Below are 22,942 nucleotides of genomic sequence, written 5' to 3' on the forward strand. Positions count from 1 at the left end.
ACTGTAACTCTTCTCACAAAGTGTATTTGCTTCTTTCGCATCTCTCTGCCCCGGTGGGCTATAAAAGTCATGGTGACAGGAGCCTGACACAAAGTAGGCCCCCCAGATGTATTTGTAATGAATAAATTTAAGTGCCATCTTTTTTTTTTCTTCCACCTGCATGAATGTGTTCTGCTTCTTTGATGCTTCAAATAGCAACTGTGACGGGAATATTGCACTTTCTTCCCAGAGGCAACAGTGGAAGGCTGTCACCCACTGGGTTTGACTGGCTTTGGGTTGAAATATGTCTCTCGCAGGGTGGGGGACGCTCTTCCCTGCTCACTAGGGGTCCTTGTCACTGGCAGATACAGCGGGGCGTGTGTCCTCTTTGCTAAGGCATTTCTGAGCCACGCAGCCCTGCTTTATCAAGGCATCCAGCCGACTGTCTCTTCCCAACCTCATCTGCTCAACTGAGCGATAGAGCAGGTTCACTTGCGGATCCCAAGGGCCCATCTTCCTGGTTGCTGTGTTGCCTTTCTGCGATAGTTGCGACTCTGGTCTTGAAGAGGTTACACACGTCTGCATGTTTTAAGGACTGAAGGCTCCTGGAGGCTGGGCTGTGGAAGCCCACAAACAGGGCACCCCTCGTCCCATTTCTCTCTCTCTGCGTCCAAACCCTCCAGCTTTCTGTGCTTTGAAATTTAATTAGCATGAAAGAAGCCAACTGGAAGGGTGTGGCATTTTCAGGTTGCAAATGTGCATCAAAGAAGGGGGTGCCAGGAAGGCTCAGGAGACATGGTGAGATAGTGGTCCAGGCAGTGGGCGGTGGGGAGTGAGGCCACTTTGATCAGCTGGCCCTGCATCTGTTTTTTATCAGCACCGAGCCCACTTTGGGAACCAAACGCTCATTAACAGAGCGTGCGTACATGGCTTAGATAAACTCTAAGTGCGTCCTGGGCTCTGCAGCTCGCTCAGTCCCTCGCGCACAGAGGCACATTATTTTCCTCTGGCGGCCTGCACTCTGCTGTGGTTTCTTACATAAGGGAGGCCGTTGTGTTTGGACTGCCGACTTACCTCAGCACTGCCATTTCACACCGTCCTTTTTCTCCCGCAGTCATTGGCTGGCCTGTCTGTTTCCTGCCTCAAAGTAGAATTAATTGAGGAGGGGTGTTTTCTAGATCTTTTGGGTTTGCCATCTCCCCTGCCTCCACACCCGGTTATGGAGACCCAGAGGCCCTTTTCTCCAGGTGCTCCTTCAGACACCGTCAAGGATGATAATCTGCTAAGAGCTCTCGGACGTTTTGTTTGTAGAGAGCTTTAAGAGACGTCGGAATTTGGAGCTTCTCTGCTAAGTTATAAACCAGCCGCTGCCATTGCATTTCATTCCAAACTCATTTTTGGCACTCGCCAAAGATCCTTACCCAAGGAGTTTTAAAACAGTATTTCTTACACTGTGTGGAACCAGTCCCCCCCACCCCTGCCTTTTTTGTTTTATTTTCTTATTTTCAGTCCGTTAAGAATCCTTATACTTTTGTTCTCTACTTATCCACCAATCACATAAATTTAGATGTTGTGGCAATGCCAGATTGGTACAAAAGTTTCTAAATGCTTGGAAACTTCTGCACTTTTTTTTGCTAAACAGTAACAGTTTGGGCCGCGGACTATGCTTTGAGTAGCACCAGATTAAAGGATTATACTGGGAGACTCGGTGCCTTTTTTGCTGAATATGGTTTAGTTCTTGGCTGTGCAAGGATTATTACATGCTTAGGTAATGCTGAATAGTGCATGCTTCTGGCTTCCTCCTCATCATCTCAGAAGGAAACCTTACTTCCGAAGACTCTTCTGTTGTCCAAGGCTGGCCCGTGAGATGTTCTCACACTATTATGTGTATCTCTTCATGTGTGATTATGAATATCCATTTTTACTACACTTTCTGGAGAGTTCCACAAGAGCAGAGAGCGTTACTTCCATCTTTGTATCCCCAGCTCCTAGCACAGGACCTGGCTTCTAGGGAGACGGAGTGAGAAGTGTTTGTTAATGACTAGGTAAATGATTTCACATTCTCAGTAGCATTTAAAATTAAAAAAGATTCTAAGTAGAAAAAGAAAACGGAGAAGAAAGAAGAACAACAATAACAAACAAACACCCAGATTTAAGCATTGGTGCTTTGCAGACTGTGTGTGTTTTTTCCTGACCATTAGTAATAGCTAACATGTGTTCGGCGTTTACGGTGTGTAGGGGCTGCTAAGTTTTGCCCATGGATTATTTGGGGCAGTTTTCACAACGCTCTGTGTGGTAGCTGCTTTTATCCTCATTTGCAGAATGGGAGACCTTTTAAGCAATGTGCCCAGGACCACATATACAGACACATACACATAAAAACATGCCTACCAAAATCTGATCGTCTTACAGCTTGTGCTTTTAAAATTTATTTTTTTATCATAAAATACTTTAAGCATGCAGATAAGAATGGAGTGTAATGTAAGAAATACCTATCACCACCCAGCTGTATCACATTTTAGCATTATGCTATATTTACTACAGACTTCCCTTTTTTAACCTCTTGATGAAGAAATTACAAATACGCTAGAAAGTCTCCGTGAGCCTCTTCCCGATTCCCTTCCCTGTATACAGAGATAAGGTGGAACTTGGTACATTCATTGAAAGTGCTACAAGGTATTCTATAGTATGAATAGATAGCGTTTTATTTATAATTCACATTTATTTATACTTACCCTATATCTGATATATAAATATAAAATATAAAAATTTATGTAAACATATATTTACACATCTATATTATTTTAACAAACATATTTAGAATATTTTATATGTAATTTATATCTTCCATTTGTAAATTTAATGATATAACAATAAATAAATGTTTTCATATTTTATATTATTATCTCTTCACAGTTAAAAACAACGCTACAATGAAGTTTTTCTGTGCATGTCTTTTTGTCTGTGTGTCTGTTCTTTTAAGGCATATGCTGGACCTGGAATGTCACTGTAGGGATTGAAGATCTTCAATTTTAGTAGATACTATCAAATTGCTCACCGATTCTCACAATCCCACGAGCATACATACTAAGCAAAACTTAAAATTGTGAGATTTTTTTTGTTTTTTTCATTTTGGCCAGCTTAATGTCTGCGAGTGGTGTATCTCTTTGTGGTTTTAATTTGAATGTCCTTGATTACCACTGACATTGAACCTCTTCTCACATGTTTTTATTTGGTTCTTTGATTTCCTTCTTCGTGAGTTGCCTGTTCATACATTTTTGTTCATTCTTCTATTTAACCGTTTGTCTTTTTCTCTTTAATCTGTAAGGTTTCTTAATATAAGCTGGGGACTCCTTCCTTTTCAATTACATACATTGCAGATATTTTCTTCCAGTCTGTGGCTTGTCTTTTCACTTTTTAACGTTATCTTTCATTGTACAGGAGTTCAAAATTTAAAGTGGCCAAGTTTGTTAATCTTCATGTACCATTTGGGTCTTGTCTAAAATTCTTCCCTACACTGACGTCGCAAAAATTTTCACACACCCTCTACATTTTGTTGATTTTGATATGCTTGTTATCTCACATTTAAACTTTAAAATCAAAATGTAATATGCAAGCTTAATTGGCAGTATTCTTTTCTTTCTCAGTGATATGTTAAATCATATAATTGATGGCATTTTAGATTTAATGAAAAATAGCATATTTATATGTTTTTAAACAAAAATTTGTATTATGCCTGTTATTTTAGCTTGCAATGTATTATATAATTATACTATATTATATTACATATATCATGTTATGTTATATATTGCAACATATTATAAATATCTGGACAAGTTAATATCATCTATAATGTTATTTTCTTAAAAATTTTTTTAAAAATAATTATTTATTTTGAGAGAGAGAGAGAGCGCACGCGAGGAGGGGAGGGGCAGAGAGAGGGAGAGAGAGAAAGAATCCACATTGCCAGCGCAGAGCCCGATGCGGGGCTCGGACCCATGAACCGATCATGACCTGAGCTGAAATCAAGAGTCAGATGCTCAACCGACTGAGCCACCCAGGCGTCCCATATAATGTTATTTTCGATAAGTGAATACTTATTATAGAAATAACATAATTTATTTTACTAATCCTCCATTTAGAGGCATTGAGGTTGTTTCCATTTTTCGTAGAACATGTCACGTACTGTGACAGATGCGCTTATAGTTAAATCTTTGACACATACTTATTTCCTCAGCATCCATCCTAGCAGCACAGCCGCTGAGTTAAAGGATATCCACAGAGGAAAAGTTTTCGACCAAGTTGCCAAATTGCCCTTTTGAAAGAGTATACCCATTTTTGCTCCCACCAACTATGTTTTAAAGGGTGACTGTTTTTCTCTGCCTTGCCAAATTTATTTGCAAAATTATTTGTCAACGAACATGTTAAACTTTTTTTTTTTTTTTTACATGCATACCATCTCCAGGAATTCCCTTGCTCTCAGTAAAACCATACATTTTAATGTTTCCATCTTTCATTGAGGAGCCTTGGAAACTTTTCCAATGTAAAGAAATTAGAAGGTTGAAGAAGAAGGAAAAAAAGGACTTAATTCAGAAGCCTTGATTGAGGCTCAACTGTGCCATTCTCTGCTTACAGGGCATAAAGTACTGGTTGTTGGTAGTTTTAAAGAAGGGGTTAGTGTGCTTAGATTGAACGGAAAGCCCAGTATCTCAAGAAGGTTTCTTGGGGGAAGACCGAGTTTAACACATTTCCTACCCAGTTTACAAAGGATCTACTGAAGCAGTGAAAACAGTGAATGGGAAATTTGTTCCATTGCACCAGATTTCTGCCTCATAAAAGTCTGAAAATGTCCCTAACAAAGGAAATAAATCTTACGGTTCACCCAGGAAGTGGCTAAAGGTTGGGGAATCAGATTTGGTTCAGAGTCCTTTATCAGAAGAGCATAAAATAAGAAGCTGTAAATCCCATGAGGTTTTTGCCTGTGGGGAGTTGAACTGCCACATAGGCAGCTTTAAGAATACTTGAATACTTTTATGAGAGGCCTGGGTGGCCCAGTAGGTTCAGCATGCGACTTTGGCTCAGGTCATGATCTCACAGGTCATGAGTTCAAGCCGTGCGTCGGGCTCTGTGCTAACAGCTCAGAGCCTGGAGCCTGCTTCCGATTTTGTGTCTCCCTCTCTCTGCCCCTTCCCTACTTGCTCTCTGTCTCTGTCTTTCTCTCTCAAAAATAAATGAACATTAAAAAAAAATTTAAAAGAAGAAAGAATACTTGGGTACTTTCAGTGTCTTTTTTTGCAGTTTAGTTTTTGTCTATGTAACCAGCAGGGCATCTTTATTTTGCGGGGTGTGTAGAGTTCTGGCTTGACTTTGTTTTCTAACATTGTGTATTTTGAGTGAGATCAACTTTACTATTGCCCACTGACTCTATTAGTCAAAGGCAGCAAATTAATAAATAATAAAAATTAGTAATACTTTTACTAAGATTGAATTTTTGAGCACATTGGTAGGTAAATCTGTAAGGGCCTCTTATTTTTTTTATTTTTTATTTTTTTTAATGTTTATTTATTTTTGAAAGAGAGAGAGGGAGAGAGAGAGAGAGACAGAGTACGAGCAGGGGAAGGGCAGAGAGAGGGAGACACAGAATCCAAAGCAGACTCCCGGCTCTGAGCTGTCAGCACAGAGCCCGACGCAGGGCTCAAACTCAAGGACTGCAAGATCGAGACCTGAGCTGAAGTCGGGCGGCTTAACCAGCTGAGCCACCCAGGCGCCCCTGTAAGGGCCTTTTAAAGAGAATGTCTCTGACACTAATCTGAACTACTCCTGTAGCTGTTAGCCCTTTCCATCTTAATCCTACTGTTGGTGAAAATGTGATTCTGTCCACACATCAGGGAAGTCTGCCCAGTAGGTATGTTGATCAGGGTTGGCTGAATGGCAGAATAATCGAGAATTTTCTGAAGACCTTTTAGGAAACCTTCCACAGGAGTGTAGTGACTACGTTTAGGGGACCAGACAGTTTCTTTCAGATAACACAGGAGAGAACGGATAGGGTGTCATCCTCACGATGGGATTTTTACCCTTTTAATGACGGTGAGGGGTGTGATTGGGGCATGGGCATGGAAGATAACTGAATAAAAGGCATAGGAGCAAAGGTAGCATAGGGTAAAAAAATTACCTAAAATTAATTGCAATTGGAGGCTACTTTTCAAGTGCCTTCAAATACAAAGACTCTGTGTAGTCCATGGTTGAACTGAATGTTTCTCGTTGAAGGCCAAGGAGCAATGTGTTGGGAAGGGACCTGAATCAAGCTTGATGCTTTGAACACTGTTTCTGAGAACATCAAAGGAAGCTATTCAGTGGGAGAGGATATGGCCATGTGACCAGGATGCAGTATTGAGACCCATGGGTAGTTGGATTGAAAAGCCTTTTTATCTCAGTGTGAGGAAGATGCTTATAAGGGATAGAAACCTCACCCCTGACAGGGACGTGCCAATGAAAGGTCGCTGCCAGTATCACTTTCTTGGCCTGGGGAGACCGAACCAAGACAGTGGGAAGGCTTAATCTATGTGGGTCAGCAGTTACCGAGGAGAACTGAGAATTGGGAGGTTCTTTTGATTGTGGACAGAATTGACCGACTGTGCTGCAGTGAATGAAGGGAAGAGATTTGTGTGAATTCTGAGGAGCCATGCAGGTAAGGGAGGAGTTGTGAGTTCTCTAAGAAAAGCAGTTAGGCCAGGTCATGGATCAGGGAGGACCCATATGGACATTTAATCTGAGCAGGAGTCCAATTTCAAAAGGAAAAATGTAGATATCAAAAAAGGCAATGCAAGAAAGGTCTTGTTCCTCTGGTAACTATTTTTCCAGTGAAGCCAGTTGAGAGGGTTCATACAAGAACATTGAAATTTGCTGGACAATAACAGCCCTTGAAAGAGAGTCTTTCATTTCTAGGATCAGGTGGGATCAAAGATGGGATGGACAGATCTTATCTGGGCTTGGAAAGAGCTGCTGTACCTCTTGAATATAAGCGAGGAGGTCTTTGCACTGATTTTCTGCCAGCGTGTGGGAATACCCCTGTGTCAATTAAAGACATTTACTTCATGGAATTTTTTTTTTAATGTTTATTTGTTTTTGAGCCAGAGAGAGACCGAGCATGAACGGGGGAGGGTCAGAGAGAGAGGGAGACACAGAATCTGACGCAGGCTCCAGGCTCCGAGCTGTCAGCACAGAGGCCGGCGCGGGGCTCGAACTCACAGACCGTGAGATCATGACCTGAGCCGAAGTCGGAAGCCCAACCGTTCTGAGCCACCCAGGCGCCCCTACTTCATGGAATTTTAAGTATTATCCCATCTTCAAATTAAAAGATGAGCCAAAGAATAATATAACCAAAGTTTTCTCTTTGTCTAAAATGAATTATAAAAGTAGAGACTACTTATGAAAGTTGTAACACAATTTTTGGAATAAAGAAAAATGTGTTTTGGCACCTTTCATCTGCAATTGCTACAACAAATATTTTGTCTTTTTAAAATGTGCGGCCTCACCCACATATTATGGATAGGTTTCCAAATAGTGACTGCACAATGAGCCAGACTCATTTTGTTGGTGTTTTGTGCCAGAAATTGCCAAGGAAGGGAAGGACTTAGCTAACTTCTTAGAGGATGCTGAGGAGTTACCGGCTACTTAAGGCTTACTGGGAGCAGATGTTATGAAAGAGTGGTTTGCTGCCATTTCCTTGAGGAGCTCCCATATTTCAGTACTCACTCGTAAGCCAAGTATCTTTCTCAAGACTCCTCATTTCCAAACAGATGAATAAAGAAGGTATCAGATTTGCTACTCTATTACTGAGCAGACGGGAGGAGGAGTTTGAGGATCTGGTGTGAAGCCATAGTATGTTAGCCTCGCTTTTTTTTTTTCTCTGCAAGATCCTACAAGAAAGGTTTTCCGTGCATGGGACAACAGCCTCTCGAGCTGGTAATATTTGTTACTCTTTTGTCTTTAATTCAGAAGGGCATCTAGAGGGAGAAGATCTTTAACTTTACCCAGGGTACATTTTTATCTGGTCACTTTTGGCAGAATTGTTTGCCCTTTTAATAAAATAATGAAGTGTAAAGATCTTTTTGCAGCGGGGGGAATCAGAGCACCTGGACGAAGTCACCCATATCCATTGTGACCAGAACATTGAGCAAGAATACCCAGAAGAGAAGATGTTCTCAAGCACGTGTTAATGGTTGTTGGTAGCACCCTGATCCTCAAGCCAGTGGCTGATCCCTTTTGAGAGGTGGGACTCGAACCATTGGACCTCACTGCTCCCAGGGCTAACCCTCCCAGTGGTGCAAAATGTGCAGTCTCTTCTGGTAGATCACGTCTAAGCAGAAGCTTCTGATTAAAACGGAGCCTAGAGATGAACATGGTGGACCTTTGTAGTTACCCTCCAGTTGTCTTGATTCTCCAGGACCCCCTCCCTGGACTCCAGTGCTGGGGAAAGCTGTTTACTTTGAGATGGGGATTGAGAAGGCACCTGGCACCTTGTTTTCTGGGTAGTAGGTTCCCTATAAATTCTAGTCGACCGTCTTTTTCCTCATTTCTTCCTTTCAGCATGATGTGGTAAGACTCAATGGCTAGGAAGTCAGAGCTGAGTTGGAATGACACATAAAAGTTACTTAGCTTCTCTGATCCTCTGTTTCGTCCATGGTGATGGCACTTCCGACCTTAAAGGATGGAGGCAAGGACTTCATGAGGTAAAACATGAGCCCGTAGCTCATTATAGATGATCAGTGGGTAATGATGACCCCCTTCCTTTCCTTGCCATAAAAACCTCACATATATCTTTATCTGACCTAGCTAGCATCTGAGGTGTCGGTCAGTGCAGTCTGCTGATCAGGCATTTTACTATTTTTAAAAAATTTTTGAAGTTTATTTATTTTGAGAGAGCACGAGATGGGGGAGGGGCAGAGAGAGAGGAGGACAGAGAATCTGAAGCGGGCTCTGTGCTGACAGCAGAGAGCCCGATGCGGGGCTCGAACTTACAAACAGTGAGATCATGACCTGAGCCAAAGTCAGACCCTCAACTGACCGAACCACCCAGGTGCCCCCAGACATTTTAGTTTAAATGAGAAATGGTATTAAATAAAGCTAACATCCATTGGAATAGATGCACCAGGCCTTTAGTAATAGAAATTGGGACATTATTTCAGTATTCAGTCAGCTCTGCTATTATGTATGTATTCCTAAAAATCATCATGCTGTGCAAAAAAAATCATGCCATGAAAACCACAGGGTTTACAGGAAAAAAAATGGGTTAGGGGCATAACATTCAAAAATGTGTCAGAGGCACACACAAAAAATAGGAAGCTAATAATGATGGTAGCACAGTTTTTCACATGTTAAATGGTTGAGGTGCATAACACTACAATGAGTGTGTGTTTCCATGAAAAGATCTGGAGTTTACTTGTGGAAGCAGGTGTCAGAAGTGTTTGAGCTTGTGAGTGTTGTTGTAAAGTGGTTGCAAGGAGGATCATCTGAAATCAGACGGGAGTTGTAAGGCCAGATGTGGATGAATATGGCGTACAGCATGTAGTAAACTGAGGCAGCTGTAGATGCATATGGGCTTCGTGTGTTCCTACGTGACTGGGTTCAGCTGGGGGACGTCATCTGTGTGCATTTAGTGTTTCTAAAAGGAAAAGCCATGCTTAAGCAAACACAAAATTCACATGCTCACATTGTTCCCTCGTGTATCAGTCACATTGGGATAGATTTATGTTTTCAAAACAAGCATTTCAGCAGAACTGACTGTACTAGCTTCCTGGAAAAGGTCACCTTCTCTTAGGCAGTACCCACAAGTAGAAGCAGATGAAATCATTGTAAAACATAAAGGCTCATGGGACCATTAACATCCTTTATGAAGTGGTGGCCATTTTATAAATATAAAATTTTGTATCCTTCATATATGGATTACCATATTCTGGGTAAAGGGGAGCTATTGTCAGACTGCATTGAGTATGGGAATAGCAGGAGTTGGGTGGGTGGCCCTTGGCTGTATTCTGTAGTGATTTTGCTTGTAGATTATCTCTTTGGATCATCTACTGCCTTGTTATTCTTCCACTAGCACAGAATGGCCACTTTTGGCACCCCATATCTCATGTTACCTTACACACAGACTCATGAGAAGAGAAGTCAGTAAATAACAAGAGGAGAGCAGTCCATAAATAACAGTATGCTGTTTCTTCATTCACCCGGATCTCTGTTAAAGATCCTCTGTAAATGAATCTTGTATTTTAAAAAGAAATGCGGTCATGAATATCTGTGATGTTAGGAGAACAGGGATAGTCATATGATTTGTGACTTTAAAACGTAGTGTAGACTGAAAAGGCTGAAGGTAAACTTTAGGTGACGTCTGTGAAGCCCAGAAATTGCATACAAATTTTCGTTGGTAAGTACACTTTGGAAAGAAAGTGTCCTTGGCTTTTATCACATTCCTAAAGGGGTCTTTGATCCTGAAATGACCACGTCACACTTTTAGAAAAGTCCATAGGTAGAGACTCGTGTGGGTCATTTAGGGGAAGCTAGGGTGATCTGTGGCACATCCTAGCCCATTGACTTCATAGAGGGGAGGTATTGGACTCAAGAAGTGCTCCTGGCTGCCGCGGCAGTGATAGTATGAAGCAGGTTTGACCCCTGGGCTGAGCTCGCATGTCGTCTTTGTCCTCTCATCAGTCATCACATCAGTAATGAAGGACTCCTTTTCACACAAGGGCTTACGCCTTTTAAGTGTGTATCTCATGCTTCCCTTGACTTTGTTTTGCAGATGGGAACAACGAGAGCTGCCTAATGGGCGTGTCTATTATGTTGACCATAATACCAAGACCACCACCTGGGAGCGGCCTCTTCCTCCAGGGTAAGGCAAGGCTGGCAAGCCCTGAGACTCTAGAACCGGCACCCAGAGTCACCGAATGGCTTCTCCACCATTCACTGCCATCACTGTCCTTAGTTTCCCCTACCCTCTGCTCCTTGCCCTCTCTTTTATCCGCCTCCCATTGTCTTCTCCTTCTACACTATTTCTTCTCTTTATTTCCCTTCTGCCCACATTCATTGTGTTGGCAGTGGGCTGTATTATGGGCTTTATTATGTGCCATGGCTGTTGGGTCCTGGAGGGAGGAGGGCTAGGAATCCTGCCTCCTGGGCCATTGATGCCTTGATGCCCTCAGTTATTTCACCTACAGAGATATCCCATCAGGGCCAGGTTCTCAGTCATTTTCTGCAGAGGTAGCAAAGTACAGGGATATTTATTCCTGGTCACTTGATTGCTTTTCCTAATTACTTAATTCTCCTCTCATTTCTTAGGACATCTTAGGATTTTTAGAGCATTTCTGAGGAGAAAAGGCACGAGGAAGCCAAGATACAAAGGGTGTTGATGCATTTCAAAGCACCATATGCCCGAATGGCCCCTGAAGGGTGCTTCTCCTTGAGCTGGGCTTTGTGAGAACACAGCTAAGTTCTCTAAAACCAGAGGATAAGTGAGGCTTCCAAGTGAGGGAAGACTGTCCAAGTTCAAGGAGAAGGGGTTTGGTTCCCTGCTTGCCAGGGACAGAAAGTTCTTTCCACATGTGCCTTTTGGTCCACAGAGCTTTCAAAAGAGAATGTATTCTGCTCAAAGGAGAGAATCACCTCCCAGTAAGGCAGTCATGAAGGGCTCCAGCATAAAATATGAACACCTCCCCATCAAGCTTGTAGAGGGAGAGGATGCCAGAGGTGGGGAGTATTAGGAAAAACCCTTGTACTCTGGTTCACTGGTCATACACATGCCAGGCAAATACCACCTCACCTTCTGGTCCTGCAAATTTCCACGGATAGGCTGTTTTTAGTTTCGATTTTCCGGTAGAATGCTTGTGTTTTCCTTTTGTTCCTTACCCTTTTGGAAATGAAACTATAATCCGTCATCATTAGTCCTCATTCTGTTTTCTACTTTAAGTTCAGATTATTTATTTATACATTTAACCAAAGTTAAATATTGACGTCTTGGGAAAAAGTCACACTTTTTACTTTGGAAATTGTGGAAATTTTCATATTCATATGAATAGTCTCCAATGTGCACTAAGTAGAGAGAATCCCCACATACTCAACACTTGGCTTCAATAATCTTCAAGTCATGGTCAGTCTTGTTTCATCTATACCAGGGGTTGGCAAACTATGGGCCTGTGGTTGAAATCCAGCCTCCACCTGTTTTTGTAAATAAGGTTTTGAAGAAAATCCTATGTAATCATCATATAACTTTATCCATATTTTGGTATATTTCTAAAAAATGTTCTTACTTAAAACAAAACCACTCTATTGTTAACAGTATTTTCTTTTCTTTATCATTATTATTATTATTACTATTATTATTATTTTAAATTTACATTCGAATTAGTTAGCATATAGTGCAGCAATGATTTCAGGAGTAGATTCCTTAGTGCCCCTTACCCATTTAGCCCATCCCCCCTCCCACGGCCCCTCCAGTAACCCTCTGTTTGTTCTCCATATTTATGAGTCTCTTCTGTTTTGTCCCCCTCCCTGTTTTTATATTATTTTTGCTTCCCTTCCCTTGTGTTCATCTGTTCTGTGTCTTAAAGTCCTCGTATGAGTGAAGTCATATGATATTTGTCTTTCTCTGACTGACTAATTTCGCTTAGCATAATACCCTCCAGTTCCATCCACATAGTTGCAAATGACAAGATTTCATTCTTTTTGATTGCCGAGTAATACTCCATTGTATGTATATGTATGTGTATATATATATATATATACACCACATTTTCTTTATCCATGCATCCATCACTGGACATTTGGGCTCTTTCCATACTTTGGCTATTGTTGATAGTGCTGCTATAAACATTGGGGCGCATGTGCCCCTTCAAAACCACAGTGAGATACCATCTCACACCTGTCAGAATGGCTAACATTAACAACTCAGGCAACAACAGATGTTGGCGAGGATGCAGAGAAAGAAGGTCTCTGGAGGAGACCTGTGAAGGATTGTTTGTTCTACTCTGTGGTGAATGCTGGTGTTATTTTGATAGGGATTTCATTGAATATGTAGATTGCTTTGGGTAGTATTGACATTGTAACAATATTTGTTCTTCCTATCCAGGAGCATGGAATCTTTTTCCATTTTTTGCGTCTTCTTCAATTTCTTTCATAAGCTTTCTATAGTTTTCAGTGTATAGATTCTTCACGTCTTTGGTTAGATTTATTCCTAGGTATTTTATGGGTTTTGGTACTGTTAACAGTATTTTCTTTCTTTTTTTTTTTTTAATAGATATATAATGTTTTATTATTTTAATTTGCATTTCACCAAAATTGTGTAACATTGAACATCTTTTCATCTGCTATTTGCTACATTTATGTTGTCTTTGGTAAGGTATCTGGTTCAAATCTTTTGCTTATTTTTTTTTAATTAATTAATTAATTTTTTTAATATATGAAATTTACTGTCAAATTGGTTTCAACACCCAGTGCTCATCCCAAAAGGTGCCCTCCTCAATACCCATCACCCACCCTACCCTACCTCCCACCCCCCATCAACCCTCAGTTTGTTCTCAGTTTTTAACAGTCTCTTATGCTTTGGCTCTCTCCCACTCTAACCTCTTTTTTTTTTTTTTTTCTTCCCCTCCCCCATGGGTTTCTGTTACGTTTCTCAGGATCCACATAAGAGTGAAACCATATGGTATCTGTCTTTCTCTGTATGGCTTATTTCACTTAGCATCACACTCTCCAGTTCCATCCACGTTGCTACAAAAGGCCACATTTCATTTTTTCTCATTGCCACGTAGTATTCCATTGTGTATATAAACCACAATTTCTTTATCCATTCATCAGTTGATGGACATTTAGGCTCTTTCCATAATTTGGCTATTGTTGAGAGTGCCGCTATAAACATTGGGGTACAGGTGCCCCTATGCATCCGTACTCCTGTATCCCTTGGATAAATTCCTAGCAGTGCTATTGCTGGGTCATAGGGTAGGTCTATTTTTAATTTTCTGAGGAACCTCCACACTGCTTTCCAGAGCGGCTGCACCAATTTGCATTCCCACCAACAGTGCAAGAGGGTTCCCGTTTCTCCACATCCTCTCCAGCATCTATAGTTTCCTGATTTCTTCATTTTGGCCACTCTGACTGGCGTGAGGTGATATCTGAGTGTGGTTTTGATTTGTATTTCCCTGATGAGGAGTGACGTTGAACATCTTTTCATGTGCCTGTTGGCCATCCGGATGTCTTCTTTGGAGAAGTGTCTATTCATGTTTTCTGCCCTGTTAACAGTATTTTCATGCTGTCATCAAATACTGAGTCAGCAGCCAAATTTCTCCAATTGTCTTGCAAAATAATCATTGATTTTTAACAGGATGTGTTTTACACTTGTACTTTGTGTGTTGACAGCACTTAAAAGCAGCATTAACTCTAGAAATGTGCTAGTTGCTGCCTCTTATCCTCTCTGGTCTATAAGTTATGTAGGCCTTGACCTGGTGAGCATTTGGATAGCATCTAAATTAAGATTTTAATGGTGTCTTCTAAGGATGGCCAAAAATTGTTTCTTCTTTAAGTTTTGAGGTGGGACAACAGATCCAGATTTCTTGCTTGCTTGCTTTCTTTCTCTTGCTTTCTTTCTTTTCTTTTTTTTCTTCCTTTCTTCCTTCCTCCCTCCCTTCTTTCCTTTTCTTCTTTTCTCTTCTTCCCTTTCTTTCTTTCTTTTCAGTCAACAAATACTTATTGAGCCCTGCTCTATACCAGGCACTATGCCCTGGGAGTACATCAGTACACCAAAGGAGAAAACCCCTGATCTCACGGTAGTGTGAGACACACAATTAATGAGTTAATAAATTTATACAGTGTCAGGTGGTGGTATGTAATTTGAGGTAAAATAAAGCAGAGGAAGGGGTTGAGGTAAACAAAATAGCACACACACATTTTTCTGATGCACATAAAATCAATATGTAACTGTTAGAATAAAAATGTCTCCCTGCATGTACCATCTACATTTGCCTAATGATACCACGTCCACCACCTCTGAGAGGTGCAGGCTCACATGACCAGAATGTGCTAGAATAATCCCTCTGGTTCCGTTTCTTTCCTCGATCATTTTTCAAATTGGATACAGATTGTACCCTGAGAAAGCCTTTGAACCTGCAGCTCCCCTAATTTCCCTGAGGGGCTGGGCCGCTCCTCCACACCTGACTAGGTACTCGGCCCCTCCAGGTGTGGGCTGGGGATGCCTCTAGCATCACTGGAGAGCAGAAAGCATTGTAATTACACATCCAGATTTCTTATTGTCAGGACACTTTTAATGCTTTATTGGACGGTGGCTCAGCTCTACACCCCATGTAGCCTATTAGTTCTTACAGAGTTTTAATCTCAGACCTCAGTACCTCTGAGCCCCTGGCAGGTACTTCTGCACCATAACTGGGAGCCCAGACAGAATAAGAGTGCTTAAGCTTTCATCGCTAACAATGGGAGAAGTTCCACCCCAGGAAGTATTATCATGCTGAGAGCACACTTGAAACTACAGGCGGAGCCGTTGTCTCAGCAGACCCAGTCACTCCAGAGTAAGATTGAGTCAAAGGATTCAGCCTGTCTTGGCCCCCCCCTTCTGTTAGACCCAGGGGACGCTTGTATGAGGAATGGTCATTTTTTTATCCAGGAACAAAAAGTATTGGCCCTGGTAACTAAGGATGGATGCAGTAATTTGCTCTTAGGTCGTGTTTAGACCAGAGGTGAGCAGGGAGAGGGGTCTCGGTAGACCACGGTGTAGGGGAGGCCTCACAGAGGGAGCGGGATCAGATGCGATCTTGTAGGAGGGGCTGGAGTTGGACTTAAATGACAAGACGAAGTTGATCCAGGTTGGGGGAAAGGCGTGAAAGTAAAAGATATCGTTAGGGAATGATTAATGAGGCAGTTTGGCTGGAGTGGAAGGTTTACGTGAAACAGAGATGCCCAGAGAGTGTCTAGCAAGGCAGCTGGGTTTGGTGGACATGCCTGCTGGAACATGAGAGAATGCAGGGCCGACTGAGCCTCAACCATTGTGCTGTTTTCATAGATTGCGATTCTTGGTGAGATTTCACCCACAATCAAGGGTGGGGTTATGCTGTTTAGAAGTTTGAAATTTACCAGTCCAGAAGACTTTTAGTTAAACGTGTGGATTAAACATGTATTTATTTCCATTCCTTCCTGAAAACCCCCTAAGTGGCAATAAAAGTATAAAGAAGTATAATGATAAAAGATTGGAAGAGGAGAAGCAGCATATGGGAGAAGGTAATAAAACTTTGGTTGCTGATAGATAAATGGCAGAGCTGAGAAAGCTGAAACCCCAACTTACAGTGTGGGTACCCACCAGGAAGTCAGCCAGTTAGCACCACGGAGCCCTGGAAAGCTCAGCAATCAGACATGGTAGGGGGAGGTGCTATGACATGAGACGAAAAAGCTGAAGTCAAGTTAAAAATTGGTGCAGGGAGTCGTTAGAGTCTCAGGTTGTCAACCATGACATCCAGCCCTGTGCCGCACGCCTGCGTGCACACGTGTTTATCTCACACACGCATGCGCACATGCAGCCAGCCTGGAGGATAAAGCCAGAGCTGAAGGCAAGGATGAGCTCAGAAAAAAATGGATTGAGTGAGGACGCTGTCCCCAAGTTAAAGATTGGGACTGTTTTTTGCTAGATAAAGGGATCAGTCGAAGGGAAGAGAACTACAGATTGTGATGTTTGTGGGTCGTCTAGTGAAACAGCTGAATGAAGCCACTGGTCAGTTTTCCCCCACCTGGATACCCAGAGCGTCCATTCAGTGTTTTAGTGACTCACTTTTAAATATGAAAGAACAGCCTGCGGCCAGCAGACAGAAAGGGGACTTGGTGAAAACAATGTGGAATGTAAAACCAAATTGTGATTCGTATCCTCAAAAATTTGGGAGGAAATACGGCATCTGTGCAAGAAGAACAGGAGACCGTGAAATGAACCATGCAGAAAACAAGAAGAACATTCATTCGTTTATTAATGTTTATTTATTTTGAGAGAGAGAGAGAGAGAAAGCGCGCATGTGTGCGTGCGCACCCACAAGTGGGAGAGGGGCGGAGAGAGAGAATCCCAAGTAGGCTCTGTACTGGCTGTGTGAGATCATGACTTGAGCCGAAATCAGGAGTCAGGCCCTTAACTGACTGAGCCACCCAGGCACCCCAAGAAGACCTTTTAGAAATTAATATATAACTGACTGTGGAACAACCCGGGGGTTAAGAGTGCATGCTGACCCCTGCACAGTTGAAAATGTGCATACAAATGACTTCCCCAGAGCTTAACTACTAAATAGCTTACTGTTGACCAGAAGCCTTACCGATAACGTAAACAATTGATTAACACATATTTTGTATGTTATATATATTATATACTGTATTCTTTCAATAAAGTAAGCCAGAGAAAACAAAGTATTATTAAGAAAATCATAAGGAAGAGAAAATACATTTACAGTACTGAACTGTATTTATTGAAAAAAAAATCCATGTATAAACGGGGCACCACAGTTTAAACCCTTGCTGTTCAAGGGGTCAACTGTATATAACAGCAGAAACAGGGGTGCCTGGGTGGCTCAGTTGGTTAAGCATCCGACTCGATTTCGGCTCTGGTTGTGATCTCACAGTTGGTGGGATCGAGCCTCAGAATGGGGTCTGCATTGACAGTGTGGAGCCTGCTTGGGATTCTCTCTCCCTCTCTCTCTCTGCCCCTCCCCTGCTCTTGCACATGCTCTCTCTCTCAAGATAAATATTTTTAAAAAAATTAAAAACAATTTTTTTAAACATTTGTTTATTTTTGAGAGAGAAAGAGAGAGACAGAGTGTGAGCAGGAGAGGGGAAGAGAGAGGGAGACAGAGAATCCGAAGCAGGCTCCAGGCTCTGAGCACAGAGCCTGACACGGGGCTTGAATCCACAAACCGTGAGATCTGAGCTGAGGTTGGAGGCTTAACCAACTGAGTCACTCAGGTGCCCCTAAAAAAATTTTTTTTTTAATGTTCACAAATTTTTGAGAGAGAGAGAGAGAGAGAGAGAGAGACAGAGTGCAGTGCGGGAGGGGCAGAGAGACAGGGAGACATAGAATCTGAAGCAGGCTCTAGGCTCTGAGCTGTCAGCACAGAGCCCCATGTGGGGCTTGAACTCACGAACTACAAGATCATAACCTGAGTGGAAGTTGGACGCTTAACCAACTGAGCCACCCAGGTGACCCTCCCCCTGTCAAAATAAATAAACTTAAAAAGAAGAGCTCTTTAAAAAAATAAAACTTGCAAGAATGGAAAGATAATGTTGGAGATTAGAAAATTAGAAGATGAGCCCAGGAGATTCAACATCTGAACAGTAGTTCTAGCAAGAAAGAACTTGCTAGAAGAACTTTCTATTATCAAAGAAAAAAAAAATAGAAGCATATTGCTAGAATTGAGTGGTAATGTTTTCAAATTCAAAGGGCCTACCAAATGCCCAACCCAGAGAATGAGAAAAGACTGACCTCAAGGAACATCCAAATGGAATTTGGGGATGGCAAGAGAATGTCTTAGAAGCCTCCGGAGGGTAAAAATAGGCTAGCTATCGAGAATTAGGAATCAAGAATGCCATCTTTCTTCTCAACAGCAACTGTGGAGCTGGACCCTTAAAATTCTGATGGAAAGTTATTTCCTGTCTAGAAATCAACTTTTAGTCACCTTAACACTCAACTCTGAGACTTGAATAAAGGCATCTTCAGTGTTTCAAACAATTAACTTTGGTGCATCCTTTCTCAGAAGCTACTAGATGATTTGTTCCACCAGATGAGAGGAAACCAAGAAAGAAGTCATGAGATGCAGGACACAGGGGACTCCATTCAGAGGCCAAAGACAGTCCCAAGAGGAAGATGAGGGAAGGTGATTCAGGACAGTAACACAGAGCAGATCTGGAGGACAGGTGTCCACATAGGGCAACAGGGGCCTGGAGCTGTGTGGCTAAGGCATATCTGACTGACACTGAGAGGCCACGTGCGCCATCAGAATCTGGGGGTGCATTGGTAAGAGATTCTTGAAAAACAAGCAGAATGAAACACACTCTAGTTCTTTTCATTCCAGAAAAAAAAAAGTCATACAAGCAAGGAAACATATGTGTAGTATTCTATGAAATCATAATACAAACTCTGAATATGGATTTAATGACGATTTTCTAAATTGGGAGGAGGGGGCCTATGTGTGTTGTGGGGTGGGATGCAATAACTAAACGCTCAGCTTTGATAGCAGAAGGTTCACAAGTAACGTCTAATATGACAGAAATCAAGAAACAGTAGAAGGAGCATGCTGTTTAGAAATATGGCTGTAAATAGAAGGAGCAGTTGAGAATTCAAAGTTGTTGCTTCTGAGAGGTAGGAATCAGCGATGGGGAGAGGTAGGGAAGGAGACACTGTTTTTTATTGTGTCTCCTGTAGTACCATTTGCATTTTTTTAATGTTTATTTTTGAGACACACACACACACACACACGCACACGCGCACACAGCATGAGCTGGGGAGAGGCAGAGAGAGAGAGGACGACCGAAGATCCAAAGCAGGTTCTGTGCTGACAGCAGAGAGCCCGATGTGGGGCTTGAACTCAGGAACCATGAGATCGTGACCTGAGCTGAAGTTAGACACTTAACTGACTGAGCCACCCAGGTGTCCCAAGAAGCTGTTTTCAGAGATGGTGTGAGTTAAAAGAATCATTGAAGAGGTGGCCAAAAAAAGTCAGTTAGGATGCTAACCCTGAAAATTGAGAAAGATACTGGACTGAAGCATGATAGTTAACGTGAGTAAGGTAAGGATGCAGACAAGATGAAATGAGAAGGTAGTTAGAATAAAGCCTTTCCAGCCCATATAGTGGAATCCATATTGGGTTCCCTTTGCATTGAGTTAATGCTGTTTTCTTCAGTGGTATCACTTTCTTATCTTTTTAAGGCCCCTTTATCCCTCTTCCCCTTTCAAACTTATAGTGGAAAAATCAGGCATGTACCAAATTTGAGAGAATAGTACAATGCATCCCTGCTAACCACCACCTGGTTGTAACAACTGATAACATTTTGTTTCGTCTGACCTCCTACTTTTCAGGGGAGGGGACTGATGAATTTTAGAGCAAATCCCAGATGTCATATCTTTTGAACCATAAATATATCATGTACATCTCTAACAGGTAAGGGTTTAAGAAAAAAAAAACAAAACTAGGGGTACCTGACTGGCTCAGTCCATAGAGCATGTGATTCTTGATCTCATTTTCGTGAGTTTGAGCCCCACGTTGTGCATAGAGATTCCTTAAAAAAACAACAAACTAAAATACCATTATCCCACCCAACAAAATTAACGACATTTCTTTGCTTCATGTCACCCAGTCCTTGTTCCATTCTCCCCAATTGTCTTCAAAATATTTTTACAGTTGATTTGGGTCAGATTCAAACTCAAGATCATCACATTAGTTTTGGGTGATATGTCTCATAAGGCTCTTTTATTATTTTTTATTTATTTTTTATTTTTTAAAATTTACATCCAAATTAGCATATAGTGCAACAATGATTTCGGGAGTAGATTCCTTAGTGCCCCTTACCCATTTAGCCCATCCCCCCTCCCACAACCCCTCCAGCAACCCTCAGTTTGTTCTCCATATTTATGAGTCTGTTTTGTTTTGTCCCCTTCCCTGTTTTTACATTATTTTTGTTTCCCTTCCCTTATGTTCATCTGTTTTGTCTCTTAAAGTCCTCAGATGAGTGAAGTCATATGATTTTTGTCTTTCTCTGACTAATTTCACTTAGCATAATACCCTCCAGTTCCATCCATGTAGTTGCAAATGGCAAGATTTCATTCTTTTTGATTGCCAAGTAATACTCCATTGTATGTATATATATATATACCACATTTCCTGTATCCATTCATCCATGGATGGACGTTTGGGCTCTTTCCATATTTTGGCTATTGTGGATAGTGCTGCTATAAACATGGGGGTGCATGTGTCCCTTTGAAACAGCACACCTGGATCCCATGGATAAATGCCTAGTAGTGCAATTGGTGGGTCGTAGGGTAGTTCTATTTTTAGTTTTTTGAGGAACCTCCATACTGTTTTCCAGAGTGGCCGCACCAGCTTGCATTCCCATCATAAGTCTCTTTTAACCTGTAAGTTTCCCCACTTTCTTTCTTTCTTTCTTTCTTGCTTGCTTGCTTGCTTGCTTGCTTTCCATTTACTCTTTGAAGATCCTGGGCATTTGTTCTGTAGAATTTCTCATATTCTGGATGTGACCTTGGAATGTTGGGTGATATGCTTCTCTATCCATTGTCTTTCCTACCAACTGGTAGTTAGATATGGAGGCTTGATTAGATTGAAATTCACTTTTTAAAATTGAGGTATAACTTACACCCAATGAGATACCCAGATCTCAGGTTCATAGTTAGATGAGTTTTGACAAATGCATACATTTTTTTTCAATATATGAAATTTATTGTCAAATTGGTTTCCATACAACACCCAGTGCTCATCCCAAAAGGTGCCCTCCTCAATACCCGTCACCCACCCTCCCCTCCCTTCCACCCCCCATCAACCCTCAGTTTGTTCTCAGTTTTTAAGAGTCTCTTATGGCAAATGCATACGTTTATGTAACCTATACTCCCTCAAAATATAAAGCATTTCCATCATTCCACAAATCTCCCTCTCTTACTTTCCCTTGATCACTTCTTCCTTCCATGTGTACAAATCGAGTTATAGCTGCCAAGCACAGATAAAGATTTTTGCCATCTGTTTTAGCCTTGCCTTGCCTGTGGGTAATTTAGGACCCCTTTGGAAAGGTTGCTTTCTCCCTAAAAATAATGTAGAGAATTCTGCTGTTGTTTGTACGAACTCTCCTTCTCATGACCACGCAACATGTTTTCACTGGCAGTTTATATCAGGATGATTTCTGTTGCAGGTAGCAAAAATTGGGTTCCAAATTGACTTAAATAATAAAGAGAGTAAACTGGCTCATTTAACTGAATGTTCTAGATGTAGATCCTGGTTTCAAGTAAAGCCTCATCTAGTGACTCGACAATTTCACCAAGGGGCCGGCTTTTCGTTTTGTTTTGTTTTGTTTTTCTACTCTGTCATCTATTGGGTCAAATTCATAATGTATTTGGGTCCTAGATGGCAGCCAGTGGTTCCTAGGACTGCATGCTTTCTCAGTCATTATCTGGCAAGGAAGAGAGATATTTTTCCCAGAATTCCTGGAAAAAGTCATGAGATTGGCCCTGATTAGGCTCAGCGTAGGTCGCATGCCTACCCCTAATCCAGTCGGCTGTTCAACTCTGGACTTGGTAGTAGAGTCTCCTCCTTCCCCAGAACAACCTGGATCTCCTAAATGGAAATCAGGAGATAATGGTGAGGAAGCATTGGCTGCTGTAGAGCAATGACTGCTATAATCACAAAAGCCCCAGTAGCCTCCGTCATTGGGACTTGCCTGGCTGTGCTTCCCTGGAGCAGCCCAGCTTCTGCACCAGACACCTTGCTTAACCCTTCCACAGCCCCTCCTCGCCAGCCATCCAGAGATTTCTCTAGAATTTGAGGGTAGGGGTGGGTGGTCACTATATTCATTCTGACCTTAATGTTTCCAGCTGGGAAAAACGCACAGACCCCCGAGGCAGGTTTTACTATGTGGATCACAACACGCGGACCACCACCTGGCAGCGCCCCACAGCCGAGTACGTGCGGAACTACGAGCAGTGGCAGTCACAGCGGAATCAGCTTCAGGGCGCCATGCAGCACTTCAGCCAAAGATTCCTCTACCAGGTGAGAGGGCAGGGGCTTGCCACGAGGGAGGGGAGCCTGCTGGCCCTGGAGAATGTGCTGCCTCGCACACTATTTGTTGACCTGTTTGGTGAGCGGGAAGACGGTAGCTGGAAACATCAGTGCTCTGGAGATTTTACTCATCACGGTGAAATTCCTCAAATTCCGTCATTTCT

At 42.0% G+C, this 22,942-nt stretch overlaps 1 protein-coding gene across 2 annotated transcripts in view; it reads left to right on the forward strand.

Moving 5' to 3' along the window:
• The window catches only part of WWP2 (WW domain containing E3 ubiquitin protein ligase 2), a 149,877-nt gene that overhangs the window by 105,882 nt on the left and 21,053 nt on the right, over positions 1-22,942 (forward strand). For both annotated transcript variants that reach the window (XM_019455404.2, XM_019455405.2), the window contains 2 exons: positions 10,778-10,867; positions 22,595-22,769. In XM_019455404.2, coding sequence (XP_019310949.2) covers positions 10,778-10,867; positions 22,595-22,769 — 265 coding nt within the window. The remainder of the gene's footprint in view (positions 1-10,777; positions 10,868-22,594; positions 22,770-22,942) is intronic.

Source organism: Panthera pardus, unplaced genomic scaffold (assembly GCF_024362965.1).
Source record: "Panthera pardus isolate Hobbes unplaced genomic scaffold, ASM2436296v1 HiC_scaffold_19, whole genome shotgun sequence".
In the NCBI taxonomy this organism is placed as follows: Eukaryota; Metazoa; Chordata; class Mammalia; order Carnivora; family Felidae; genus Panthera; species Panthera pardus.